Source organism: Rhizoctonia solani, chromosome 2 (genome assembly GCF_016906535.1).
Source record: "Rhizoctonia solani chromosome 2, complete sequence".
Taxonomy (NCBI): domain Eukaryota; kingdom Fungi; phylum Basidiomycota; class Agaricomycetes; order Cantharellales; family Ceratobasidiaceae; genus Rhizoctonia; species Rhizoctonia solani.
This window is the reverse complement of record NC_057371.1, coordinates 620,864-648,435: the sequence shown is the minus strand read 5'-3', so window position 1 is coordinate 648,435 and position 27,572 is coordinate 620,864. Positions and strand designations below refer to the sequence as shown.

The following is a 27,572-nucleotide window of genomic DNA, read 5'->3' as shown; positions in this document are numbered from 1 at the left end:
CAAAAAAGGAAAGCACGCCATTGGAAGAAGATGCAAGCATAGAAGTCAGAGTGCTTGTGTGCTTCAAGTTATAAGTCTGTTTAGGAGCTCCGGGAAGCATACTACAGCAACATTACCTGGATTGAATTTTGCAAAGTCTGTATCGATTGTTGGTTTGGCAATTCTGCGGCTTGCTCGTCATCTCGCTCTGCATTCTGCCCGTTCCACCTGGCCTAGTACTGCTGGTCCTATGTCCTATAATAGTATGCATCCTGCCAAACCTCCGTCACAATGGCAAAAAAATAGGCAAACCCCTCCCTATAATATTGTCCCCGTTTCGGTCAAGATGTCCATGAGCCCCACCTTTCTCGAGATTATGCTATTCAGTTGTCCTAGTACTTCGTACTTCTTCAGTTACTGATCTACTAGAAGACTCCTTCGATACCAATAGATGGTGATAAAATGTATTCATTACTCTAGTGGATGGATAATCACTTGTTCGGTGACGCATGTATACATGGAAGTGCTGCAGCTAGTGGCATGCTTGGCGAATACAATGAAGTGCAATACTATCGCCGCCTAAATCTCGACTACTCTAAGTGTTCAAGACATGACCCGTCGAACAGAACAATCGAATCCACAAGACTATCCCGGACAGAGAAATAATGAATGAGATTATAACACGAATGTGGATGTACAACAATTATAAGGAAAGTACTAGTACGTACTTCAACCAATGTCTATATATGCTACATCAACTCCAACGGAACACGCAGGAACGGAGGATATGGTAGAAGCCTAGGCAATAAAACCGTGGCCCATGCTAAGGGCCGCCGACATCATGTTCGCAGTACCACCTAGCACCTCTGGGGAAATGGTACCCAGAGTCTTCTTCATTGACAGAAGATCTTCGCTGCACAGGTTAGTTGAGTCAGCTGGGTTTACTAAATGAAAATTTCGATCAACTAACCGAATCTTATGTTGCGCCGAGGTGAATTTGTATCCACTAACATGCTTAGTGGCATCTTCTATTTGAGCGATGTGCTTTTGTACAGAATAATGGAACAAGTTAAGAATCGCAGTATAATTAAGATACCAGCCCACTTACCAATAAATATGTAGAAACAATTTTAGCGAGCTCGGTGCCGGTGAGCTGTGCTCCGCCCGACGGGTTTCCATAAACTGTGCTCTGATCCGCACCAATGAATGACTTCATATCTTTGTTGAGAGCATTGACACCCTCATGCACCTCGCCCATTAGAGTGCCAACTTTTTTCTCGATAGAACCAAGAGGACCATTCAGAGCTTCCTCTTTGGAGTAGTCAGAAATCATCGCAATGAACGCCAGCTAATACTACTTGCCAAATTTCGGCTTCAGATCGTCCAATTTGCTTTGCGCCGACAGGACCGATGCCGCTACTGAGCGGTCAGATTGCGCTCGCTTCACGTGATCCAGTGTCGCGCACACGGGTTTGAATAGCTCGCTCTTTGTTTCGGTCTCGATTTCAGTTTCCGGCGAGCGTCTCTCGATCTCCACTTCCGTTTCCAACTTTTTCCCCTTACACTCGACCTCCACTTCAACCGGACCGTGCTCGATCTCGAATTCTTTGGGAAGGGGAAGGGGCGCAGACAGGATCGGAACTGCGAGTGAAGCCAAAGCAATAAATGAGAAAAGGCGATTGAACAACATGGTGGTATATAAAAGAGTGTGTAGAACAAAAAAGAAAGTAGAGGGAGAGATAGGGAACGGGGTTACTATGGGTCTGTCGCCCAGCCTTTTGTAGTTTCACTTTTCAATCAACCATGGCACTTATTTCACTCAAGAAGCATCGGCGACCACCTTCTAAAAGCAAAAGAAGTCAGGGTCTTCCTGTTTTCATATTTTAGTCTTGGCCACGCCTTGTCCTCTCCCCAGTTCACAATTCCCCAAGGAGGCCTGGTTCAACCAACCAACGAGGTTTGCGCTGTCATTCAATGAATGTGGTTGCTAATAATTTTTTCGAATCTCCTCCCCCCGAAGTGTGCTATGTTACTGATGAATCATCGAGGAGGCAGAAAAGGCGGGGCTCCATAAATAGGACAAGGATTGTTCCGGGCTTGGCAAAGGGTGTAGATCATATTGTATAGTACAGCATTTCTTCGGAACAGTGACGCAATACATGTGGCGATAGAATAAGCAAAAACGTTATCATGAGCTATGAGAAGACAACGAAAGCGAATAAACGAGTAAAAATGGAGCTACTTGAGGGGTAAAACATAATATCGAGGATAACTATATTTACAAACGTCGAGGAACCCAAGAAAGCCGAAGAGACATGTCTTTGACCGAAGCCTCAAGTAAGAGTTCTCCCGTAATTCTCCTGACATCGTTGCAAAATTCCAAGTACGAGGGAACCAAACCGCAGTCAGCCGAGAACGCTAATGGCCGTCCCAAATACTCCCAGGTATGCTTCATTGTTTCGAAGAATTTAGCAATATACTCTCGCCCCCGTGTTACATGCGTGGACATGGGATTGCCTTCATCATCTCTCGCTAACTTATTCAAGTTCCCCAGAACTCCTGTTTAGTGTTGTTGTTAGAGAGGGACAAGGGTTAGGTTAGGAGGAGCAACGTACGGCGGACGTATTCAAGGCGCTCTGCCATTAATTCAGTGCTGAGAACATAGTGCTCGCCTTTGTCGTTTGATCGGCACGGCAGCCCCTCCAGGATGGGATTAGAAGTCAACCCACGGTCGCATATCAAAGCTGTGTACTTGTGCTCCACAGTGTATCGATGGTGAGGCAGGCATTGAAACCACGGCAATATAAGCAGATGTTTTTGTTCCTGTCAAAGAACTGTGAGTACGGTTACACATTAAATTTATACGACTCACCCTACTGGCCTGTCGGACTAGGTTTGGGGCGCACTTCATAGCAAGGTAGCAGAATTGTATACGCACACGTCGTTCGGCACCGACGTCGATTATTCGTGAAATCCGTTCTTGGTGTGCACCACCCCAATTGCCAAGATGATCCCACCAAGTCTAAAAATCCGTAAGGTTCAGCACGGTATACGTTATTTGTGACATGCTTACTTTTTGGTGATTCTCTACGACAATCTTAACACAGCTAACCCAAACTTTGACCCAAGCATATTCTTCACTTTGGTCGTTTTCGCGTTCCGGGGCCACCGACAATCGGCGGTCGTCAAGTCCGAGCCCGAGGATCACATTTTCGAAAATGACAGGGGAAATGGTAGTCCTGACGAGCTGCTCGCAACTGTGAATTGGTGTCCGAGTATGAATGCGTTTGTAAAACCTACTTCCGCAAAGTTCCTCTCTTTTGTTATTAGGGGATCTGGGTTATTTGTTGGGAGCACCTCATCTCCTTCGGCCGCGTCTAAGCCAGCTAGCACATCTGGATCATTCAAATCGAGTTCGAAATCGTTAAACCCGTAGCTTTCTTGGCTCTCTTCATCTTGAACAATGGGTGGGATGGGCTTTGGGGGAAGTCGTGCAATAAACGCCTCACGAGCATTGCAAAAAGCTTCCAAGAAAAGCCTTATCTCTCGTCGGGCGGCCGGATTACTCTTCATGTCCACCTGAAATATCAATTGAAAAAGTTCTGAAGAAGGTCAGGCGCATTCATGGGTTGCTTGTACCTCCAACTTACCTGGAATAAGGAGTCCAGTCTCGGGGTATTCAAGCGTAGTATCCCGATCGAAGCCCGCTGTGCTGACGACAGCGGAAACGCCACGAAGTAAGCATAATACCAAGACTGCGAGACGGTTACGCTGAGGAAGTGACGTGGCCTTTTTCATGCCCTCTTGCAATGAAGTCACCATGTTACGCATCCAGGAAGCGAGCGGGGCAAAATCCAGTTTGTAGAATTTGAGCAGGAGACCGGCGTATTGAAAAGCGCGAATACATGCTTCGCGCGAGCGCATATCTGCAGTATGGAATGGAATTAGAGCTTGTATCCTCTTGGCGCAATCCACTGCGCGGTCTTGAGTGGGCTCGGTGATTAGGATTACCAAGAGAATGGCGAATCGATTTAAAAGCCGAGAAAGGTCCATGTCGGTGGCCGGGTTCTCGTCCGTAAAATTCAATACTCCGATGGGCATACATGTTGAATATAGCTTACGCGCACCACCGGGATTGTCAACAATAGCACGGCGAAATATCTTCAAGAAAATGCTCCATGCAGAGTCGCCGTTGCTGAAGCGATCTAGGCTTTCAAGATCTAGGTGGCGAATAAAGGGAGGAAAATCGGTCTTTTCGTCCTTCAATTTGGCTAACTTTCGAGATTGGAATATAGGATAGATAAGCGTGAAAAGACGGTCGTAATGCTGGTAATTCCAACCCCACATTGTATGCAAGAGCCAGCACCGAGCCATTACCGTGCGCACATAGAAGTCAATTCGTTGTTGCCTGGCGCTTGCTCCAGCAATATTGCTGTCTTCTTTGAGCCGAACGTCCTTAATGGTTTTGCAAACCCATGCCCAACGCGAGATAGGTGGATGTGACGGCATTAATCGGCCAGTTTGGCTCGAGAACATATTGAGTGCTGAAAAGGCGAAAATGTATTCCCAACGCCTCTCGCTTTCAAAAACTTTGTAAGGGAGGGAAAATGTTGGTGTATCTAGGACGTGTTCGACATGTATCCACAGTGGTTTCCAATTGACTGCACCAGCAACTCGGGTTTCATCGACCAAATAAATCAGACATACCCATATTTCGAGAATGGGATCGTTGAGATCATTAACCGAGCTATATGAATATTGAAGGCGATCTGAAATGCTATAGCTCAGCAAAGCGCGAATCAAAACTTGGACGGCAGAGTCAAACTGTGTTGAATCCAAATCGGCTGAAGTAGATATTCTCAGAGTTCGTCGACGATTGCCGCAAACGATACGAGCGGCAAGTTCAACGAAAAACCAATGAAATGATAGCCAATTGATGCTTGATTCGATGGTCGAATCTTGAAAGCCGGATCACCTTGGGAGACCGAGTTAATCAATGCGAGGATCTCCGTTGCATCTTCCTCCAAAAAATCCAGAGACACCGAGATCGATTCAGAGTTGAGCGGAGTTACACTAGATGAGCCTTCAAGAATGTGGGTCATCATTAGCGCTACGTAGCGAAAACTCCGTTGGACGTTTAGCTCAGTCTCGCTCTCTTGACCAAGTAGCCAGCCAGTCCATCTGAGTACCAAATAACGTACTTTCTCCACAAATTCAGATCCTGTGATCCGAACATCCAAATGTTCTCCAAAAACGACGACAGGAGTCGCTTCAACAGGCGGAGTATCAACTGTCGTTACCGCATCCAGCAAGTTTTGAAGAAACCCACGTCCGATGTAAGTCGAAGGAGCAAATTTCGTATGCGGAACAAATGGAAGTATCCCGCAGTCTGTGGAAACCGTTTTGTGATCGAATGAGCGTGTATGTTGAGGCCGCTCGCCGGCCCCGCTGTTTTGTGTTGCAGAACCAGGCCCCTCTCGAATATGCAAATTGCTGGTGGATGCAGTCCGGTTATATGCAGATTTTTTGTCTTTGGCTTTTTGAGTGTTGGCCGTAGGAGCTACCGTCCCATCGAGAAGGTCTGCCCAATCTCCGCGTATGGTGAAAGTCCGCCGGGCTTGGGAACTCTTGTGCCCTTGATTTCTGCTTATGTCGAGATGGATCCGAACGCTTGTACGTTTCGCACGCGGCCTGTCGTCTTCAGAGGAAAGTTCGATAACTCCGTCTTGACTGGAGGCGCGAAACATCGATGTGAGCTTCGCCTGCTTCATTTTTGTTCCATCTTGCTTGTATCCTGCTCGTTTCTTGGGCGTAGGTTTGGTGTTTCGCGAAAATTCTCCAGTTCTACTGAGCATACGGTTTATAAGATCTCCACCAACACCTGATCGCACTGGGCTCCTTCTCGTCAACCAGGAAGATATTTCATCGTCATCCATATGCTTCGGCACTATGGCACTTGATGAAATGGAGCGCTCATCTGAAGAGGATATCTCGACAATATCGCCATCGTTATCATCTGAAAGAACCTGAGTTTTACGCTGGCGCCGACGGAGGGGGGCGGGTGCTGGAGATCGGTCCATAGAGTGAGTCACTGGAGAGGGGGGAATGTTGAGTTGGTCATCCTCTTGTTTCATTGTGCTATCATCGTCTTCACTTTCAGAGTCTCCAAGGAGTACAAGCGGTCGCTGTAAGTTAGCAAGGTTTCGTTTGGTGCCTCCGGTCTGTGGTAATGTCTGTCGCTTTGGAGGGTTCAATGTCTTGTCCCGTTTAGCTTCTATTCGTTCTGCTTGTCTTCGAACCCAAGCAGCAGGCATCATTCTATTGAGAATTCGCATTCTTTTTCGCTCCAATGAATCGGATAAACCTGAGCTAGAGACGGTAGCCGATGAATCAGAGTCGTTGTCGGACTCGGGTAGTATGTTAGAATCGCTCGAGCTGGACCCTGGAGATCTTCTGAACCGATCACTTTGAGGAATGCGAGGAGTCAGCGTGGATGGGGCGACATGCTTTCGCGTAATTGGACTCGGCGACCGGCGAGCTTCATCAGCTGTTACCTATACCCACTACATCAGATGCAGCCAAACCTCCGCAAGTAGATTGACATACAGATTTCGCGTTCAGCGGGAAAGGTTTCGGCTTTAAGGGTGCCCTCTTTGGGCTCGATCCCGCGTTTTCCTTTCCCTTGTCTTTTCTGGCGGCTCTTCTAGTTGGCGTATCGTCGTCAGACAGAGCTCCACCAAAACCTGCGAGCAGATCATCCATGTTCACCGTAGGTTGCTCGTCCCTGGTGTTTCGCCTTTCGTGTTGGGGAGAAGGGGGAGGAACGTACAAATCCTGAGATTCTTCATCCTCGGGGACAATAAATTCTCTCATTTCTGGATCCAAAGGCCTGGGGTGTTTTGCATGAATGACACCTTGAGGATCTTGAGAATCGCGCACTTGTGGCCGTATGATAGCATCATTCAAGCCCGCTTGGAGCATTGTGCGTCTGTACTGAGCATACTCGATCGCATATGGATGCTGTTGTCGAGCGGTGCGAGTACGGAGAGTTCGACCATGAACGGGGATGTGCAGTTCATCTGGGACGCCTTGTGCTTCGACAATGTCAGCAGACATGTCCCCTCTCATCATGTTGACCAAACGAGTCGGAGAAAGCGCTGGAGTTTGGTTGTCGTTTGTCGATGGCTCATTTTGTGGATGAAGTATCGGTGCTGGTGAAGATTGAGTGGGCGAAGGTAAAGTGGGCGATGAGGCGCGAGAAAGTTGAGAAGAGAGGTGCGGTTCGTCCAAGGACACTTGGAATAAATTAAAATCTACCAGTGAATTTTAGCAAGTGTTTTACTTACTTGGACTTAGCGGTCGAGTGGACTCGATCCGAGAATGATCCTCCGTTCGGGGAGAGTTCGCCTGAAGCAACTTAAGACCTCCTCCGTGGATTGGGGATGGCCCACCTACCAATGGATCACCTTCTGGATTCGTTTGTTTAGTTGTCCCACTATGGTCTGGGGTGCGCCGTAAAGAATACTGGAGGTAGTCAGGAGGGGAATACCTGATCCTAGTCGAATTCGGTGATGAATTCGGAGGGGCTGGCTGTGGAGTGCTTGGGGCTTCGGCGTTGTTATCATATGTATACTGCGTCATGCTATCCACGGAGGATTGCGATGCTTGAGTAGGGCTAGACGTTTGCGAAGCATCTCGAGGCGGGGAGCGTATTGATCCCAACGAAGGTAATGAGTTCGACAAGTTTACTTTAGGCAAGCTTGTATCAAAATTCTGCTCTTGAGAGCCCTATTTCTCTTTAGTCGGCAAAGCCTTCGAGCAAATCAGACCCACATTCTCAATAATCTCCCGATTCGGATGAATTACATCAGGACTGGAAGGACCAGATTTCTCCTTGATATACTTTTCGAGAGAGCGATTAGCTAGTATCTCGGCAAGTTCTTCCGGATCAGAAGTTAAGATTTCTTCAGAATCATCGTCTAGACCTTGGTCCCGTTCGTTGAAGACTAAATCTTTGCTCGGTGGTACACGGGACCTGGGTGGGGCACGCTCGATAATGTCCATTTCATCGTCAGAGCTCTCCATTGCCTTAGTTCAGTAGACAGTTGAGTAACAAGTTGCTTAATATGAGTTCATCGTATCCTGGATCTCCTGAGCTATAACAGCTCACAATGTGAATGTCTTTGGTGGAGGGGACAAACAATCGCCTCGCGGTCACGTGGCAATTGTCAATTATGGAGACGACTCACGTGCATAATTTACATACTTGGCCTTGGGCCGGTGCAGCGCGAGAAGAGGGAGGGGGATATATGTACACTGGATAAAGGATACGACCGGGACCGGCGGGCGAAGACGGGTGGGGATCGGAGAGGCGGTATACCGGACCGGGGTGCCACCGGGGTCGCGCTACCGAGCGAGCAGGGTGGGCGGCCGGACCAGGTCGTAAACGAGTCGAGGTGAGGGCGGGCGGGACCCACAGAAAAGGGGGGGGAACGGGTGAGTAAAACAGTGAGCAATAGTGAGATCGTAGGATGTGGTAAGGAAGGAAAGCCACTAGAGGCGCAAGTGTTGAGCCATGGTATTACCAAACGGGGACAAATATAATACATAGGTGAGAAGCGGCAATCCATGTCTCGCCCTGGGCGGTCCAGTATAAGTTTTGAGGCTTCCACAGGTTCCGTCGGGAAATTCCACTAAAAATCTGACCGTTTGGGGGCCGAGGCCAGTTCAAGGACTTTGTGCTATCTACAAGGTGATTGCGAAACTAAGGCCAGCATGGAGGACTGGATACTATTTCTACCTCTTTTTGAATGTACACCTAACTTTACCAGAATCTATTAGTCGATGTTTCTACTCTGCAACTGCGAGAACCAATTACAGCATCATGGGATCTGTGATGAGCAATAATTATGGATCAGAATACTATCAGCCATAGAACCCTCAGAAGAGCGCTGACTATAATCTCACGATCACTGTCTGATTACCATGCACAACCCTTACACACACACTACCGTACCACAGGCTGTTTTTCTAACACCCTCCATAAAACTGACACAAGTCCATTGGAATCAAGCCGATCCTGCGCCCTAAGCCCCAGTGATTGCCCGGTTTGATGAGTACCACGGTGAACCCCAAAAGTGCGGAAAATCCGCATGACCTCCAGATTTTGCCAGACATCCGCACCTAAAATCGCAGAATCCGTACCTCGACGACACACAGGGGTGAGTTGAGGATGCGGATTCATGGAAAAACTGGTCGGATTTTGCCAACACTCCGCATATAATGCGCGATTTTTCACGTTCAGAAAAAATCCGCACTTTTGGGGTCCACCGTGACACGGGAGCACGCGTTGAACCAATGAGAGTATGTAAGAGGTGGAACTGACCTTACCACCCTTGAATGCATCTGATTTTAACATACGAGAATGCCACCTATACTGACACACTGGTAATGAGGAGGCGATTTGCCTGTAAACTCGAATTTCATAGCAATTCCAAACCCTACCCCATATATCTGGTCTCAGCAAGTGTAATTTATTCTAGACAGACCCAGCACATATGCTTAAATTCATGGATGTCGATGTGAACGGGCGAGAAGAAGCAAATTGGTGAGCCATTGCCTCGACATGGATCAAGCTCAAGGCGCAGGGAAGTGCTTAGACTCGGCTCAAATGTGAAATTATCGCAAGGGGCGACGAAGTTATTCTCAGCTCAATGTAATCAAGTCGTCATCTCTACTAAGCCCGAGCATGCGCAGTGTGCAGCAGGCATCCAAGCATAATTATCATACGTATACCTTACAGTAATCCTAAATAATGTCTTTGGTGTAGGCCCAGGTGTGGGTGTAGCCGTGCTGCTTCTGACCGCTATGGTTGGCCACGATGTGGCGTCTGATCCTAGTTGTCCAAGAATGTTCTCATTGAGTTTGGAGCTGCCACGGGATGAGACGTATACGGCGCCGGATAAGACAGAGTTTAAAATTTGAATTTGCCCCACTCCATCCAATGCATATGCCGACGTCGAAATGTGTACTTCTCCAAGCCGGATTGTTCATCTCATGGCATTTTGAGTGGATTTACGAGAGATAATACGCCACCGACAACCTATTATCTTAAGTTTGATCATCTACTTAGAGTCGTGACCAAACGAATGTATGAATAACTAGTCGTAAGATGCTGCGCCTCGGCGGGGCAGAGCCCAGTGTATTGTAGTCTAACATAGGGCTCTGCCCCAAAATTACTATAAGTGGGTCCAAAAAAAGGCTGCGCTATTCCTATAAAATAGAACAAGTCATTACTACCGCCCGAGGATGAATGGGCGCATTGGTGAAGGCGGATGCAGTACTGTTATTTAGCTGTGATAGAAAGAAGTTACACGCATCAAGGTGTTTGAAATCAAAATATAACCTTTGATTATGTGGGCTGTCAGTCAACACCGTATCACGGGTTGGCGGGTCGTATTTGAAGATATACTTTTATTCGATAGTAAAAGATCGAGCTTCTTGGAGTTGACTATAAACAATCAAACAACGCCAAGATAACTATACCGTTAAGTAATTGTACATACGTGGGTTTAAATTTTCAGCCCACTGATGGACGATCTGATAATATGAGTATTTATCTCTGCGGATGTCCGAGTTTAGAAACAACGGGACGAAAAAATGCTTCTCCGTGACCAGGGATCCGTTGCGCAATCAGGACCCTCCTGGCCTTCCAACATGTGTTACCCGCCACCGAATAGAATTAAGAGTTGTCCGCAATGCTGGTTACAGAACGCTGCGGGTTTTCATAGCTTGGCACTCTGCGCAGAAGACCTGATGCTATATAAGCGTGTGCGTGAGAGCTAACATCTGCGATTGGACTGGTATACCTGCCATCCCTTGTTTATTTGCTCTCTACTTCAGCTCAATCCAGAATGTCAGTCGGAGCTTATGGATTGTCCAGTCATGCATTAGTTTGCTTGGCGCTTCTGCAAGGCATTATCCAAGGTAAATAAGATCAGTGATGATACTTGCTTCGCCGCTTTGTTAAGGCACTCATACCTTGACAATACTAACTCCACACCAATATACAGGGGTGCTTATGGCACTGCTTTCGAATTTTCTTACATCCAAAACCAACCATCCAATCTGGCTGAAGATATATGTTATCTTTACCAATATCCTGACGGGATTGCAAACAGTTATCCATGTGATCCAAGCATTCGAGAGCATCGATTCGGCTATTCCTCAAGCTGAGGTAGGGTTTCAGAATATGAGCTTGGTGTATTATCACACTGAAAGTCTGAAAGAAGCTGGTTCTTGCAGCTCCTGTATTAACTGGCCTTATTTCCGCCTTAGTACAACCGTATTTTATGCATAGATGCTGGAGAATATACCAACGTCGCATAATTCTGGTCATTCCATTGGTGCTACTATGGATAACCTCCTTCGTTTCTATAATTTCGCTAGTATGTGGCCATAGCCTATCATTATTTATTTCAGAGATGTTCATCTTAGCTACAGGGTATATTCTTAGCCCAAACATTCGCTCGTCCTCCTTCGCAGGCAATGCGCATTGTAAGTCCGCTTTATATACGTGCTTGAGGATCCGCATGCTCATGTTATCTCAGGTCGACATTTTGAGTGCGTATTTACAATATATCTGGAATGACCCTGGACGCCGCTCACCCTAGATCTACTAGGCGAGGTTTGGTCATTAAGTTCTCTGGCATTCGATGTTATCACAACCCTCAGTAGTGAGTACTTTGGACGGTTAAGTGATGGTGTACTGAATAACGTAGCTGTACTGTACTTATTCCGAGTTCGCAAGGGTAATGTGCATGGGATAGAGTACTTTGGACATTGACGCGATTCGGCCTCCTGGACTCATAGAACTAAAAGTTAACCACTGTGTCTTGGTAGTCGTTTGGCAAGTTCTATGGGTATGTGAATCATGCCATCAGCCGGTAACAGTAGTCTGACACCATGTATAGGCCTCGGCGGCCCCTCCCTTGATACTTGTTACTATCAGTATTGTTGATGGTTATCTGGTAGGTGCAGATCTATTTGAGCTCGAAACACATAGGCTTGATTATTATCCAAATTAAGATTCCGGGTAGTTCAAAAGTGGTCGGGGTTATTTCGATTGCCATGATGGGTGAGGTTATCATTAGCGCAAACCATCATGAATAGAGCTTACTTGTATGATAGGAAAGATTAACGTGCTATCTCTCATGATTAATGTAGTCGGGTGAGTCCGTATCGCAACACTACTGGCTTTGAGTTATGAACATTGAGTCGGAATCACAAATTAACTCCATAGCCAAGAACACATTCGCCAGCAATTCCAGCGACGATGGAATACCCCTTCCCCCCCGAGAGAGACATGGTTCCAGAAACAAACAAACCAAACGTCCCGATCCGATTGGCCGGCAGTCCATGTAACTGTGAGTACATTCTAGCTCTTATTTCGAAACAGTTTCAGAATCCAACTCTCAACACAGGTACATGCCGAAACGGTTGAACTCAGAACAGTGACCGAGTCAGTAACAAGTAATATCAAACGCGAAGAATCCAAAAATGATAACTTGGATATGGCTTTATCCGATACCATCAGTCTGAAATGTGTAAGAAATTTCATTATCTGTGGAATAGCCGGTAAGGCTCGACTCACCGTATTGATATTGGACAGGATGAAGTGGGCTCTCGTTATGATGTTCGTGACACACAGATATCAAGTAGTCCGAGGAACTAGAATGTCGCGGTTAATGATTTAAAGTTAATCTTTCTATCGATTCAGCAAATTTGAGTGGACCAACGTCTGGTGCCACTGGCCATGGAGTGGGGCCCCTGTTGTTCAAATACAGTAACACATTATTCGGACATGGCACCTACTTTGTTTAAATTGGCTGTGAAGGCCGGTTGAAAAAAAAACCGGGAACAGCACGAGGGTTTTTATGGTTGACAAAAATAGAGATGAAGTGATATTCACGCATGTATTCACTGATTATATCTCGGAAGGTACCAAGGTTATCACATTTGAACCAAGGCCAATCAAGAGCTATTTCAAAATCAGTGCCAAATTCTAAGTTACGAGCTCAACGTCAACACAATTGCTCTCTTATCCTAGGTACTTAAACCAGAGCCGTGCTCAAGTAGGCCCCTGTAGTGTATCAACGTAACATGAATTGAATAAGCGAGGTCATATGAGCACTCTGTCTCTGGGTTGTGACAGCGAGGGACCAGCAGCAGGTAGCAAATACCAAAACTACCAGTCTCCCAAAATATGTGTAAAATTAGTAGGAAGTTCTAAAACTGCTCGCATGGTATCTTATCGGCTGTAAGGGGACTTAAGCTTCGGTTGCTAAGTATCTGAACGAACGAGTATGCGCGCACGTATTAAACCCATAGCTTATCTGATTATGATAGCGCAAGGTTCTTAGAGTCCTTGACAACTCAAGCGATACTATATCACGTATACATTGAGTCTGATATGATGATAGATTAATTCGAGTGATCTAATAGATACGATATACACCCGAAGTAATGGACATGACACTTGGACTATGCCACGCTCACGGAGCAGTGCAACGAGCGCCTGCACCTTGGCCGGAAGAGTTACTTCGAAACAAAAAAAAAATGTCAGTGCCACAACTTTCAGGCAGAAATGACTCTTACATGTACTGGCTCAATACACCCTTGGCAGAAGGGCATCGGAGAGCTGAGAGGAATGCCCAAGCAACCGCATTCGCACCAGCCTGTACAAGCATTCAATTAAGTTACAAGATTATTCATTAAATCCTTTTAACACTCACAGCGTTGGTATGGGTATGGTCGTTGGGGAAGTATGATTCGGTGACGCCCTTGCCGAGTTTGTCATAGTACAATAGGCTTGCCTAATTCGGATGAGTATATGCGTGCTAATTGACCCACATGAACTTACTGTGAAATGATCTACGTAAGGGACACCTTTGGCGGCTGCAGCATTCTTTGCATAAGTAACGAACTGGTGTGTAAATATTTGTGAATTAATGATCGACTGAATGGTAATATTCAACTTACACGACCCGGAGTGTAGTTGATCTTGGAGACTCCTTCAAATGGGTTGTTGGGAGTGGTACTAGAAATGATTGGAGTGGCTCCTTTGCTCTTAGCCCCATCTATCATCCATTTAACATAGGTGGGCCATGTATAGACGGTCTCGACAGTTCCATCCGAGAGGGTAACCTGTTGATGCTGTGAACAGCGCTCCAAATTGTGGTATGTATGTACTCACTTTCTGGGTCTCGCTTCCCTCTCCCACTACTGATGCGCGGTCGCTGGTAGACGGGGATCCGCCGTCATTGTGACCAAACTCAATCACTGTGGGAATGCGCGTGCGGGTGGAATCGTGTCGATCGAGCGCAACACAAAAATGAGGCGGTGGGTTGAACCATAGGCGAAGGATAGATTGAGGAGATGGGAGGGAGTTGTCTCGTTTTAGCAAATGTTCTGGTGATATATTAGATCGTTCGTCTTACCTACAACTAAATGCGCAGACTGAAGTCAACACCCATCGATTGAGCAACAATAAAGCTAATACTCACAGTCCCCAGACTTTAAGCTGGCCTGCACGGCAGCCCATTTTCCTTCCCTCCAATAGGACCTCGCGCTACGCCCGCTAACGGCCTTGTTTACAAGCGTGATACCAGTCAAATAGTTGTTTAAAGGAACACCCCAGCTACGACGATGTGAGTCCAAAGGGTCCTCCGGGAATGAATTTGAAACACTACATACCCTTCGATACCTTCCGAGGCTTTGTGGGAAGCCATGGTCGAATCGCCAACCAAGTAAAGCGACGCACTGAGCGCGCCCGAAATGGCGGACACAAAGACCGCAGAAACAGCGAAGAACTTCATTGAGCTTAGCGGGTGAAGGGGCAGGTGATACGTTTGCAACAATACCAGAGGCTTTATAAACTAGAAAAACTAGAATGAGAAGCACTTGTGCATCCGCGCTACGACGCTGATCTGAAAAACATTCAACACGTAGTCAAGCGACGTGCAAAACGTAGCTTCGTTCCAGGCGGAAGGACGGTCCGTTTTCGGCCAACTCATCAATCCACATGCCTATTCGAAGTAACTTGACATATGTGTTCGCTTCCTAGCATGTCAATTCTTCCTCAATGAGCCAAATTAGTATTTCGCCAAGTCAGGAATTGCATTGAGCTGTTGTTGAATGTCAGCTGAGGTGGAATTTGCCGGGATATATCCGGATTGTCTGCCGGTAGTAAAACATGTACATGTACCTGAGCCTAGAATTTGCTTCTGCCTAGCCGCATCGCGATCGGCAACGCACGTTTGCCTCGGGGGCTGGGTAGCCTTGAATCAAATATACCATTTACGAAATGAAATTTCTACACATATATTTATTACAGCATCTACAAGAAATGATAGCCTGCGATTCCCGTAGAACTATCCATTAGGTACAGCCGGACGGAAGGCCCACGGCCGATGCCGTGGTAGACCCGAGTCCCATCCATCCACGCATGGCATTCACGATCGACATGTCACGGTGAACTCGAGTATAGACACCCTCCGTCCAAGATCCACCCTGGGCTACACTGTAACCACAAGCATTGGCATTGTAGGCTGCAGAGTAGGGCATAGAGATGCAGGTGCCGGTTCCCTTGAAGCGAGAGCAATCAGAATAGCCGTCAGGGAATCCCTATTGGCAAAACATTTAGCATTTACACCAGCTCCCGAATTGGCAAAATTAACAAACCTTGGCGCCGTTGCTCCTGAAGGAATACGAGGACAGAATGTTCCTAACGTTTGCGTTAAATCCAGTCTGGGTGAACAGCTGGACTTCGAAGTTTCGGTGGGTGGCTATATTCTTGTCTTTGATAAGTACGGAGCCCTATATGAGAGGTTAGAATAATTTGAGATATTCAGAATAGTGCCTTGCCTTGTCACCCATATCGCGCGAGCTGGAACCGTCATTTTGTTGGTCATGATCATCGTTCTGGATGACGAATCGGGAAGGAGGCAGAATCCACGATCCACAGATGGGATATTCCTGTAATGGGTGTTAGGCAGGCAATCAAACCACTTGCAGCGTCACAAACCTTGGGGTAATCTGACGACCAGATTTTAACATATCCAATTTCAGTGGAACTCAAGCCGGCTGCTGACATTTGTTCATTGAAGTATTGATACCAATTGTAATCGCTTGGGGCGCAAATTAGTATGCAAGCAAAATAGTATGCCAAGATATACGCACTTGTACGAGCATGCGAGAAGGTCCTTCTCGCCTCCAAGAATAATCTCGAGCCAAGTGATGAAATCTGGCGGTAGAGAACCACCCATTTTAGTCTTGAGGCGTGCGAGAATCTGAGCAATATTCTTAGGGCCCATATGCTTTGCAGCGTCAATACGGAATCCGCTGAATCCTTTGAAATACCGCACTTGTTAGCCGTCGGAGGCCGATAACGATAGGAAAAGACTCACCGACGCTGAGAAGGGTAGCGAAATAGGTTGCAATACGTTCTTGTACATATGGTTTCTCGGTGTTCAAGTCGGACAAACCAACCAACCAGCCTGTGTTATATAATATCAGATGATGAATATATAATTTCCAACCAAAAGAAAACTGACCGTAGTTGAGGATGAAGCCATCGGTAAACGAGTTTAGCGAGCGGTCACAGTGGAAATCGGTCGGGCTGTAAGGAACAGCGGGGTATTCCATCGCCGGACGCAAACCGGTTTGAGTATTGTATTGGTAGGTTGATGTATGCGTGAAGAATGGGCTTCCAGCGGTCCCGTTCTTGGGTCCATACCAACCACAAGTGGGTGCCGAGCCAGAGCCACGGTGATTTTGGATATCGTTACCGCCTCCGGACTAGGAACAAAATCTTTCAGGAACAAGTCATTTGGCGTAGGGGATTAGCTTACCATGTGGTTGACGACCGCATCAGCATATACGCGGACACCGTTTGCGCGGCATGTCGTGATCATGCTTCGAAGCTGAGCGAGGGTGCCATGGCGGCTAATAAGACGATAGGAGACAGGCTGGTAGACGAACCACCAGGGGCTAAAGGAAACGGCATAAATATCAGATGATAAAACAAATAGGAAAATGACTCACTTGAGCTCGTTTGATTGGGGCCACCAGTCAGAAGTAACCGCCTCTGCAAAGAGAATAAGCTCTCATGGCAATCCCAATACGGATGAACATACCAGATGGAGGCCAGATTCTTACACCACCATAACCGGCCTTTCCAAGGAAAACACATTCTTTCTCAATATCGGCGTATGGCCATCCGAAAAGCTCGACAATCGCGACTTTTTGTCCACCATTCGTCTCGGGACGATTGACAGCGGGGGCATCCCAGACAAAGTAGGTAGCTAATCTAACATCAGCCGACCAAATGAGATTAAGAATTTGGGCAACGCACCGTCGAAAGCCAAGGTGGCGCCGTTTGCATCCTTGACCGAAATCGCGTATGGGCCAGTAAAGGAGCTAGTCACAGTTGCGGATGCGCCACTTCCAAAAGCACCGCCATTGAAACTATACGAAAGCGCAACTCCGGTGCGAGAGTTGGCCTTGACGGTGACGGTTGCAGAAGTACGGGCCGAGTTGTAAAAAATGTCGACGTAACCCGTGAGCTCGCGGTAATCTTGGAAACCAGAGGACCAGGCCGAGGTTCCGCGAGACGGAGTTTGCCACTGCGTATTCTGATTAGAAAAGAGTTGATCTTGAGGAAATTTGAACGTACTTTGCGATCATCCCAGCTGGCAGGGTATTCGACCTGAGATCCACTGCATGCGTCTTGTCCATTCCAAGTATTGCAAGGAGTAAGTTCAGGAGGAATGTTGGACGGCGTGGGGATATAAGACGTGCTGACGGTGGACGTAGGCGTAGTAGCTACCGAAGTAGTAGTAGTGACGCGGGAAGTAGTGATAGCTGTGGTAGTGGTGGTAGCAGCTGTGGTGGTGACCCTGGTGGTTGTCGTACTCGGCGCTGTAGTAGTTGTGGTCGTAGTACCTACATCGTAGTTCTAAAAGTCACTAATTAGCACAAGATAAGGGGTTGTTTCTGAACAGCTTTACCTTAGTGCCATTATTGTCATAGTACGAAGTGCCAGAAACATCGTAGCGAATGTAAAACTGCTTGATGCCACCAGAGCCAATGGTACCCGAGAACGTCCAAGTCTCATAGTTTGAGCCGCTGATAGAACCGCTGTACGACGCCGAAACCGATTGACCACTGACCCAGCTGTTGGCAGCGTTGGAATAGATGACGGTAACCACTTTCTGATAGGCAATATTCTTGATCTGTAGAACATGATGTTATTTGCCCAAGAAATGTGTTCGAGGAGTATATACTAACGTAGATGCTACCAGAGAAGCTATTACCATTGAGGGTATAGCTCTGTAGCTTGACTTCTGAAGTCGGAAGACTCTGACGCTTGTCCACCTAAAAAAAAACCTAATTGAGAACCAACCCAAACCACCAATCAACCAGAAGCTTACCACAAGGGCAGAGACGAATTCCCAGCTCACAAGCGTGAGCACAAGGGAAAAAAGTCGAGATGGCCTCATCTTTGTCTAACTTTCGATACCGTCCCAGAGGGCAGGACTCCAAGTCTTATATATACACTCCCCCAGATTTATCGAACACTCAAGAGAAAAAACTCAGACACGATGTCCATGTTTCTAGACGTCGGTAGCGAAACCCAAAGTTTCCGATTAAACTGACCCAATCGCATACAGAGAGCCGCATGCATGGTGGTTCCGGAAAGTTTCTAAATGGTCACCAGGCCAGAGTACATGCCCGGTCCGAGGTGTGCCGAGGGTCACGCGAGCGTAGTGTTAATAAAGGAAGACGTCAATAGACGTCGATATATCGAGTGGATCGGAACTATGGAACTTCCAGTCTACGCGCTAATTCATCAGATCGAGAGATCGAACGAAATGTTTGATTTGTGACGAGAATCGAATCCGCGTGAGTTCTCTGGAATAGTGTTGGTAACGTTGGTATAGGTAAGTGAGCCGGCTACAGAAAGTTTAGTGGATCATTGAGGGTGAATGTCTGTCACTAGTCGTGGTGGTCGGGAGGAATATCGGCAATTACAAATCAGCATCATGAAGATCATCCAACATATGATTACCATTCCGGGTCTAATGACAGCAATTAATTCAGCTGCTTCAAGACAAATTCTCGCAAAATCACGTTCATAACGACCATGGCAAACCGGCTAAGCCCTGTCGTGAGATACAAGAGTCAGCCGAATGGTTCTACACGCGCGGCACCATACCCTTCTCTAGGAATCCATTATGTTTGAAGATTACGCCCAAGAATACAAAAGCGAGAAATCACACGCCGTATCTTACAGATCAAAACCATATACAGTGCACTTCTTATCAGACAAAAAAAAACCTCTCGCTCCAACCTGACTCGACTGATTCATCTTATCCCAAACTATCCAACTTCTTACTCTCCTAAAACAGCCTGCCCAGCCCGTCGCACGCCGAGCATGTCTTGGTAGCCAATTTCAGCATTATGTATTGCCAGCCGTTTCCGCTACACTTCAAGCAGACTGTTCCACCTATTCTAGAATCACCCGGTCGGACAATGAGCGCACCCGGGGGAGGCCCGCCGCGGCATACCGTGACCGAGGGTCTCAAGTTCGAGGACGACGACCAGCCCGTAGGGAATGACGATCCAAAAGGTTGCCCTGGTCCATGGAACGAATGCTGGGAATGCGATGGACTCGCCGAGGGTGGTTGAGGCCTCGGCTGGGGCCGGAGAGAACTAGACAATGGAAGTGGTCGTTGGAGGTTTTGTTCATCCGAAGTAACAGACTCAGGAGAGTCCCAGGGTGCAAAGCTCAGTACTTCTTTGTAAGGCTGAGCAAACAGCGACCAACATTCGCGGCACGGATTGGATGGATCATAGGCTACATAACCAGTAAGGTGACCTGGGTCTGAGTCAGTATCCAGCTAGCACCATCAAAAAGCCTAATACTGACATTGATTGCATTCATACTGAGCAGGATAAGCCAGAGCCTTTCCATCATGCAATAAAGCTCGCCCGGGCATCGGGATCGTCGTCGGCCGACCATGCACAATACGAGACGAACCAGTCCCAACCGTCTTAATTTCCGGTCCGAGAGGCTGAGGAGGATTCCTGGGAGGAGGCTGGACGACCCCCAGTTCGAGGCCAACGATTCGAGCGCGAGCCTCGCGTAGCTCGCTCGCCAGGCGGGCATTTTCTTCAGCCAGTATGCTGTTCGCCTACGCCTCTGGTATTAATAGGGTGGTCCACCCGGTTACATGCAACGTACCTCATTTGATGGAGAAGCTACCTCGGTCGGGACCGGCGTTTGAGCCGTCGCAGGTGTAGGCGGGAGAGGAATCGAAGCAGGGTCAACCGGGTTCGGTGTAGCCGCCGGGGGTGGAGCTGCGGCAGCGGGAGTCGGTTGCGGCGCAAATATAGCCGGAACAGAGAAAGATGCCGCACTAACCGCCCCAGTGTCCAGATCGACCAGGTTTTGCGGTGCAGTCTTACCCGCGAACCATTCAGCTGCAGTAAGCGCTGGTTCGCTCGATGGTGCAGGCGGGAAGATGTCGGATTGGAATTGATCCGACTAGTCAACATGCTCAGTAATATAATCCCATATTGGACGCAATACAAACCTTGCGCGGAACCACAAACCCGATCGGCTCGATCGTCGACCCGTACACCTTGTACACACGCATGATTTCGCAGTCCGACACGCTAAGCGCACGTCGAGGAAGGAAGCACATTCCTCGCTGAGGGTCAATCGACTTGTACTCCGACAGCTCGTATAGGTTGTCGTTCTCGTACTCGTACGACCGGATGTTACCGTCTCTGCATAGCCAAACATAAGTTCGAGTCCATCAGATGCATGAATGGCACCCACCCCTTGCCAGCCAGGAACAGAACGTTGTTGTCGCTCCAGAACGGCATGATCACACCAGACGACTGATCAATCGACACCGTCTTGATATTCGCCAACGAGCTAGTATCCCAAAGAGCAAGCTGGCGCCCACTTATCTTGCTGAACCCAGTCGTCGCAATACGATCATGTCCGCCCAACCACACAACGCGCGCACCCTTGATACCTGCATGGCCGTCGCCAATCCGTACCGCCTCACTGCCAGCACGAGGGTCAAACAGCCGAATCTTGCGGTCGCGACAGGTGGTGGCCAAGAGTGTTCCAGTCGGGTTCCAGGTCAGCGACTGAATCGTATCGGTATGTCCCGTGAGCGCAATCTTGGCTTCGTTCGTGTCGGCCAGGTCCCAGAGCCTGACGGTCCCATCGCCGACAGTCGAGCTCGCAAGAACGTTCTCAGCAGTCGGGTGGAACAAGACCTGGCCGACTTTACGGCCCGAGCCAGTAATTGTCGCGACAGGATCAAAGTCGCGTGGCCGCCATTTCTCGGCTCCCCAGTTCTCGAACTGGGACTCTTCGACTTTCCAGATAAGCACACGTCCGTCTTCGCCACCACTAGCCACAACAGAGTCGTTGAAAGGCGACCAGTCGGTGTCGAGTACAGGGGCAGAATGACCACGAGCGAGTGGGATGATGCCCGGGAGTTTACATGGGAAGTTATGGGGCAATGGGCGGAATGGAGATGCGACTGGCAGAATAGCGAATACACCTCCTCCAGACGAGTTCCAGTTAAGTGCAACGTATGACTGAGTATAATGTTCAGTTCAACGCAAAGGGCTATTGATGGAGCACATACCGCAGAGGCACTGATCAGATTAGTGTCCCAGGCGCTATTCGAGACTTTGACATTCTCAATGCACCATTCCTTCTTTGCAGATTGGCCAAAAACATGCCTTTTGAATAGTTAGTCATGGACATCTTTATGTGCAATGCTACTTACCTATACTTGGACGGGCGTACAAAACGTGACATGATACTCGTTGTTCGTGGGAAGGGCTGTAGGTGATAACGGTATTTATTGTGTTTCTGTGGGGTCTCTACTTATATTCCACTGAAACCACGAATGTCAATCGCCACCGAATTGCCAAGATAATGACAATTCGTAGAACACTCGATCGTTGTGGTTCGAAGTAAAGATCGGGATGAGGAGGTTTGTCTCGGGTCCTTATAAGGTTGCCACGAGTGATACATCAGCAAGCGAAACAAAGTAAACGAGGTTATACAGTTAGGAATCAAACACAAACAGCCAGGAGGGGCAGGCTGGCCGGCGAGTCCGTCACGTGAGGGACCGCGCATATAATCGAGATCAATCAGCCAATATCGCGCACCCGTTACATTCGCCCTCCAGATAGTATTGGCCATCTCAATCAATTAACTCCATTCACTCCCTCACCTCTTCTTTCCCCTTTCGTTTCATTTCGATCAGATCTTTGAAGCATAGACGGTCGCTTGAGCTCGAGCTCTCACAGAAAGATACACAGCTGTTCTGGGTCGAGGGTCTTGAGCCCCTTACTGGCGTCTCGCGTCTCGACATCCGTTCCGGGGGTGGGTTTACTTGGCAACATGGTGAGTAGCATCGCGGACATCCGGGTCGTCTCGGACGCTGTTTAGGGTCAGCTCCTCCTGAGTAGTTTTCGAGGGTAGCTCGCTTTTTCTTCTATCCTTAGAGATCCGAGTACGATCCGAGGCATACATTCGATGATGTTCTATTCCCTGTCCAAGATCCCTTGCCGGAAACTCTTCGCCCGTTCGTTTGCCGTCTCGGTTACTAAGAAGACACTGGAGAGGACTACTTGAGATAGCTTCCTCGCCAGGTTGTTGACCTGTTAGCCTAATCACCCCCGTCTGGTTAAGGTCCGGAGCTGGCCGGAGATGTGGGTTCGGCCGTGTCCTCTTCTTCCACGAATGGTAGACCTGTTGCTGGACCATGGTACTGTGTCAAAGTGCCCCATATTATACACAGTCTTATCTCTATTCGTATCGTATGTTTTACTCACGCGCTTAGATCTCCTTCAATATATAATGTATATAATGCACATGCATTCTTGTTCAATTGATAGCCTTGCACACATTGTGTTTTAGTATTATAGTAGCCACACTCGGAGCCAGCTCCGTTGAGAAGCAATACATATAATCACACCTGCTAGCCCCTGTGTGCGTGCTTGAGCCAGTATGTAACCACTTGCAACTGGTCTGTCATGAGCGTGTCTAGGACAGAAGCACTGTTGTCACACAGCATACAATCAGGTATGTCCAATGCTACAATCAATTTATACACTTTAAAATCAGTAAACCCGGTAAAGGATTATTAGTTGAGAGCATATTATAGAGGTTCTAGATGGTGTACCTGAAGTTATCCATCCAGTCTTGAGCACTGAGAGCCCCTCAATCAACAGGCTCACAAGCAAGTTGCTTGTTTGTCTTTTTATCTTCATCAAATCCACCTAGATCAAACTCTTCAAACTCTATTATATCAGCAATGCTAGATAGAGGTTTAGTAAAAGCATTATTCTAGTGGACAAGAGTCAATTGCACTGGCATTGTGAGCACAAATAAAAAGAACTAGAGATACAACTAGTCACATAAATCACAACCTTAGGCAGCCAATAGCAATTCGATTGCCAGCTCTCTCGTACAAAAGCGGAAAATCACACGTCGTATATTACAGATCAAAACGATACAGTGCACTTCTTATCAGACAGAAAAAAACAACTTCCCAACCCAACCCAACCCAACCCAACTGATTCATCTAATCTCAAACTGCCCTACTTCTTACTCTCCTAAAATAGCCTGCCCAGCCCGTTGCACGCCGAGCACGTCTTGGTCTCCAACCCCATCGTCTTGTATTGCCAACCATCGCCACTGCACTTCCAACACACTCTTCCGCCTATCCTAGGATCACCCGGTCGAACAACGAGCGCTCCCCGAGGAGGCCGGCCGTAGGATAATGTAGCCGAGGGTCTCAAGCTCGAGGACGACGACCAGCCAGCAGGGGGTAACGATCCGAGAGGTTGCCCTGGTCCATAGGACGAATGCTGGGGATGAGAGACGGGGCGCGATGAACTGGCCAAGGGTCGTTGAGGCCTCGACTGGGTCCGGGGAGAACTAGACGAGGGTAGAGGTCGCTGGAGGTTTTGTTCATCCGAAGTAACAGACTCAGGAGAGTCCCAAGGCGCAAAGCTCAGTACTCCTTCATAAGGCTGAGCAAACAGCGACCAACATTCGCGGCACGGATTGGATGGATCATAGGCCACGTAACCAGTAAGGTGACCTAAATTCAAGTCAGCACCCAGCTAACACGCCATCAAAAACCTATACTGACATTTGTTACATTCGTATTGAGCAGGATAAGCCAGGACCTTGCCGTTATGCAGCAAAGCTCGCCCAGGGGTCGGAGTCGTGGTCGGCGGCCCAGGCCCAACGCGAGACGAACCAGTCCCAACAGCTGTGTTCGCTCGCTCCAAAGGCTGAGAAGGATGCCTGGGAGGAGGCCGAACCGTCGTCCCATGCCGTGCCAGCCCAGGATACTCGCTCCACGAGCTATTCGATCCTGTCTGCTGAGTAGCCAGATTGGGTGAACTGGCGCTCGCGCTCGGTCGCCTCCAGGTGGAAGCCAGCGAATCCCATTGTGTTTCCGTCCTTGTGGCGGGTGGACTGGGTGAAGTGGGTGCGGGCACATGCTCGTTGCGCCATGTTCGTCCGTCTGGGTGCCAATCGGGTGCATAGGCGCGGCGAGGACCAGTTTCGAGTGGTATTTCTCCGTGCCGAACATCGGCTGCCGGGGTATAAGGAGGCGGTGGCTCCACGTTTATAGTCGGAGTCGGGGATGGTGCTCGAGGCTGTGGAGGTGGACCTGATGGAGGTGCATATCGCTGCGGAGGAGGCCCCTCTGGTGGTGCATATGTAGATCTGGGTGGGGAGCTGGGTGTGGGAGTTGCTGAGGGAGGAGGGCCGCTGGGTGGTGTGTACGACGTAGTAGATTCGGCCCCCAAGTTCGAGGAAGTAGGGGTATAGTATGATCCGGTGCTTTGTGTTTCGATGGGTGCAGCGGTTGAATGCGCTCCGGTTGCTTGGGGTGATAGTGTTCCAGTGGGTTGAGGAGTAAAGTACTGGCTTGTACCTGTTGCTTGTGGCGTCACCGTTTCAGCTGGATGCAAGAACGGGTTCAACGAAGTGGTCGATGTCCCCGTAGCTTGCGGCGTCACTGCTGGAGTCCTATTAGGATCTCGAAAGGGATTGGAAGAGTGAGGATGTAGCGAGGTAGCCATGAGGCCTGGTGTGCACAACCCAAATGCAATAGTCGAGCCTAGTACCAGCAGAGAGTTATAAATCAATGCGAACGTCGTAAGCGCGAGACCACTTTATCGTCTGGTGCTCGTTCGTCGATCAGGATCCGAGATACTGTGTTGTTTCCAAGAAGATCACAGCAACGGGTTGCCACAAGTGGTGTTCAAAATCGAGTCACCAGCGACGATTCCTAGAAGTAACTTGTAGTAGAATTCTCAAAAAGGTGATGTGGCCGAAACCAGGTCGTGGTGGAGAGAAGATGATACACGATGGCCCACGTTCATAAGCGCCAACGTGGCTATGCCAAGCGTAGTCGACCCATGCCGCGGGCGCCGACGGACACTTATCCTCTGAGGCCGAGACCCTACCGACATCATCGCCCCTCGCCGGCCGTCATTAACCTCCGACTACCTCGAGTTTCGTCAAGTAGTGACATTGCATCATCGCGTCATGATACAGGCATGAAAAAATTATCAATTCTATCCCAGTTCCTTTCCGTTTTTGTCGCCCCAGGCGAGTCTATATCTTGAATTTACTCAAATCCCACCAGCCTCCAAAATTGCCTTAGCCGCCTTTTGTGCATTAGCCTTCATGGCCTCGATCTGAAGTTCGAGGTTACGGATTTGAGCGCGAGCCTCGCGTAACTCGCTCGTCAGGCGGGAATTTTCTTCAACCAATGCGCTGTTCGCCTACGCCTCTGGTTTTAACAGAGTGATCCATCCAATTACATAGAACGCACCTCATTTGATGGAGAAGCTGCCTCGGTCGCGATTGGCGTTTGAGCCGCCGCAGGTGTAGGTGGGATAGGAATCGAAGCAGGTGTAGGGGGGTCAACTGGCTTCGGTGCGGCCGCCGGAGGTGGGGCTGCGGCAGCGGGAGTCGGCTGGGGTGCAAATGTAGCCGGAGCAGAAGCAGGTGCCGCACTAACGGTTCCGGTGTCCAAATCGACCAAGTTTTGCGGTGCAGTCTTACCCGTGAACCATTCAGCTGCAGTAAGCGCTGGTTCGCTCGATGGTGCAGGCGGGAAGATGTCGGATTGGAATTGATCCGACTAGTCAACATGCTCAGTAATATAATCCCATATTGGACGCAATACAAACCTTGCGCGGAACCACAAACCCGATCGGCTCGATCGTCGATCCGTACACCTTGTACGCTCGCATGATCTCGCAATCCGACACGCTAAGTGCACGTCGAGGAAGGAAGCACATTCCTCGCTGAGGATCAATCGACTTGTACTCCGACAGCTCGTATAGGTTGTCGTTCTCGTACTCGTACGACCGGATGTTACCGTCTCTGCATAGTCGAACATAAGTTTGGGTCCATCAGATGCATGAATGGCACCCACCCTTTGCCAGCCAGGAACAGAACATTATTGTCGCTCCAGAACGGCATGATCACACCAGACGACTGATCAATCGAGACAGTCTTGATATTTGCCAGCGAGCTGGTATCCCAAAGGGCAAGCTGGCGCTCACTCATCTTGCTGAACCCAGTCGTTGCAATACGATCATGTCCGCCCAACCACACAACGCGCGCACCCTTGATACCTGCATGTCCGTCACCAATCCGTACCGCCTCGCTGCCAGCACGAGGGTCAAACAGCCGAATCTTGCGGTCGCGACAGGTGGTGGCCAAGAGCGTTCCAGTCGGGTTCCAGGTCAGCGACTGAATCGTATCGGTATGTCCCGTGAGCGCAATCTTGGCTTCGTTCGTGTCAGCCAGGTCCCAGAGCCTGACGGTCCCATCGCCGACAGTCGAGCTCGCAAGAACGTTCTCAGCTGTCGGGTGGAACAAGACCTGGCCTACTTTACGGCCCGAGCCAGTAATTGTCGCGACAGGATCAAAGTCACGTGGCTGCCATTTCTCGGCGCCCCAGTTCTCGAACTGAGACTCTTCGACCTTCCAGATGAGCACACGTCCGTCTTCACCACCGCTAGCTACAACAGAGTCGTTGAACGGCGACCAGTCGGTGTCGAGTACCGGGGCGGAATGACCACGGGCAAGCGGGATGATATCCGGGAGTTTGTATGGGAGATTGTGGGGCAATGGGCGGAACGGGGACGCGACTGGTAGAATGGCAAACGCGCCTCCTCCAGAGGAGTTCCAGTTGAGCGCAACGTATGACTGCATATAATTTTTAATTCAACGTAGAGAGTCATTAGTATGGCACCTACCGCAGAGGCACTGATCAGATTAGTGTCCCAGGCGCTATTCGAGACTTTGACATTCTCAATGCACCATTCCTTCTTTGCGGATTGGCCGAAAACATGCCTTTTGAACAGTTAGTCATGGTCATCTTTGTGTGAAATGGTACTTACCTGTACTTGGACGGGCGTACAAAACGCGACATGATGCTCGTTGGTTG

At 48.7% G+C, this 27,572-nt stretch overlaps 9 protein-coding genes across 9 annotated transcripts; 1 reads left to right on the top strand and 8 right to left on the bottom strand.

The window, feature by feature from the left end:
* Positions 1–777: 777 nt before the first annotated feature.
* RhiXN_04804 (uncharacterized protein) lies at positions 778–1,669 on the bottom strand (the record flags this gene model as incomplete). The annotated part of the gene is made up of 5 exons (XM_043324620.1): positions 778–892; positions 950–1,023; positions 1,088–1,288; positions 1,338–1,395; positions 1,446–1,669. The coding sequence occupies 5 exons, from the start codon at positions 1,667–1,669 to the stop codon at positions 778–780; spliced, it is 672 nt and encodes a 223-aa protein (XP_043177039.1).
* A 588-nt stretch (positions 1,670–2,257) lies between these two features.
* Positions 2,258–8,064, bottom strand: RhiXN_04803 (Mus7/mms22 family protein; the record flags this gene model as incomplete). Its single annotated transcript, XM_043324619.1, has 11 exons — positions 2,258–2,538; positions 2,595–2,802; positions 2,852–3,001; positions 3,053–3,226; positions 3,280–3,581; positions 3,630–4,803; positions 4,854–6,533; positions 6,586–7,274; positions 7,326–7,386; positions 7,435–7,767; positions 7,813–8,064. The coding sequence occupies 11 exons, from the start codon at positions 8,062–8,064 to the stop codon at positions 2,258–2,260; spliced, it is 5,304 nt and encodes a 1,767-aa protein (XP_043177038.1).
* A 2,995-nt stretch (positions 8,065–11,059) lies between these two features.
* On the top strand, positions 11,060–12,712 carry RhiXN_04802 (uncharacterized protein; the record flags this gene model as incomplete). The annotated part of the gene is made up of 11 exons (XM_043324618.1): positions 11,060–11,215; positions 11,482–11,535; positions 11,589–11,601; positions 11,661–11,755; positions 11,808–11,900; positions 11,952–12,008; positions 12,067–12,115; positions 12,169–12,208; positions 12,281–12,404; positions 12,462–12,584; positions 12,650–12,712. 11 exons carry the CDS (start codon positions 11,060–11,062, stop codon positions 12,710–12,712), a joined length of 867 nt encoding a protein of 288 aa, XP_043177037.1.
* An 820-nt stretch (positions 12,713–13,532) lies between these two features.
* On the bottom strand, positions 13,533–14,855 carry RhiXN_04801 (carbohydrate esterase family 12 protein; the record flags this gene model as incomplete). Its single annotated transcript, XM_043324617.1, has 9 exons — positions 13,533–13,578; positions 13,636–13,715; positions 13,773–13,853; positions 13,901–13,963; positions 14,020–14,184; positions 14,234–14,448; positions 14,478–14,483; positions 14,544–14,677; positions 14,734–14,855. The coding sequence occupies 9 exons, from the start codon at positions 14,853–14,855 to the stop codon at positions 13,533–13,535; spliced, it is 912 nt and encodes a 303-aa protein (XP_043177036.1).
* A 562-nt stretch (positions 14,856–15,417) lies between these two features.
* On the bottom strand, positions 15,418–18,539 carry RhiXN_04800 (alpha-amylase; the record flags this gene model as incomplete). The annotated part of the gene is made up of 15 exons (XM_043324616.1): positions 15,418–15,663; positions 15,721–15,836; positions 15,912–16,014; positions 16,064–16,166; positions 16,219–16,387; positions 16,446–16,535; positions 16,593–16,836; positions 16,890–17,028; positions 17,083–17,125; positions 17,175–17,342; positions 17,393–17,663; positions 17,714–17,995; positions 18,048–18,272; positions 18,328–18,414; positions 18,471–18,539. The coding sequence occupies 15 exons, from the start codon at positions 18,537–18,539 to the stop codon at positions 15,418–15,420; spliced, it is 2,355 nt and encodes a 784-aa protein (XP_043177035.1).
* A 900-nt stretch (positions 18,540–19,439) lies between these two features.
* RhiXN_04799 (coronin) lies at positions 19,440–21,889 on the bottom strand (the record flags this gene model as incomplete). The annotated part of the gene is made up of 7 exons (XM_043324615.1): positions 19,440–19,918; positions 19,970–20,234; positions 20,285–20,587; positions 20,637–20,832; positions 20,885–21,663; positions 21,714–21,810; positions 21,858–21,889. 7 exons carry the CDS (start codon positions 21,887–21,889, stop codon positions 19,440–19,442), a joined length of 2,151 nt encoding a protein of 716 aa, XP_043177034.1.
* Positions 21,890–22,468: 579 nt separating this feature from the next.
* On the bottom strand, positions 22,469–22,846 carry RhiXN_04798 (uncharacterized protein; the record flags this gene model as incomplete). Its single annotated transcript, XM_043324614.1, has 1 exon — positions 22,469–22,846. One exon carries the CDS (start codon positions 22,844–22,846, stop codon positions 22,469–22,471), a length of 378 nt encoding a protein of 125 aa, XP_043177033.1.
* Positions 22,847–23,697: 851 nt separating this feature from the next.
* RhiXN_04797 (uncharacterized protein) lies at positions 23,698–25,185 on the bottom strand (the record flags this gene model as incomplete). Its single annotated transcript, XM_043324613.1, has 2 exons — positions 23,698–24,188; positions 24,240–25,185. The coding sequence occupies 2 exons, from the start codon at positions 25,183–25,185 to the stop codon at positions 23,698–23,700; spliced, it is 1,437 nt and encodes a 478-aa protein (XP_043177032.1).
* Positions 25,186–25,740: 555 nt separating this feature from the next.
* On the bottom strand, positions 25,741–27,557 carry RhiXN_04796 (coronin; the record flags this gene model as incomplete). Its single annotated transcript, XM_043324612.1, has 6 exons — positions 25,741–25,893; positions 25,944–26,255; positions 26,305–26,500; positions 26,553–27,331; positions 27,382–27,478; positions 27,526–27,557. 6 exons carry the CDS (start codon positions 27,555–27,557, stop codon positions 25,741–25,743), a joined length of 1,569 nt encoding a protein of 522 aa, XP_043177031.1.
* Between the last annotated feature and the right edge of the window lie 15 nt (positions 27,558–27,572).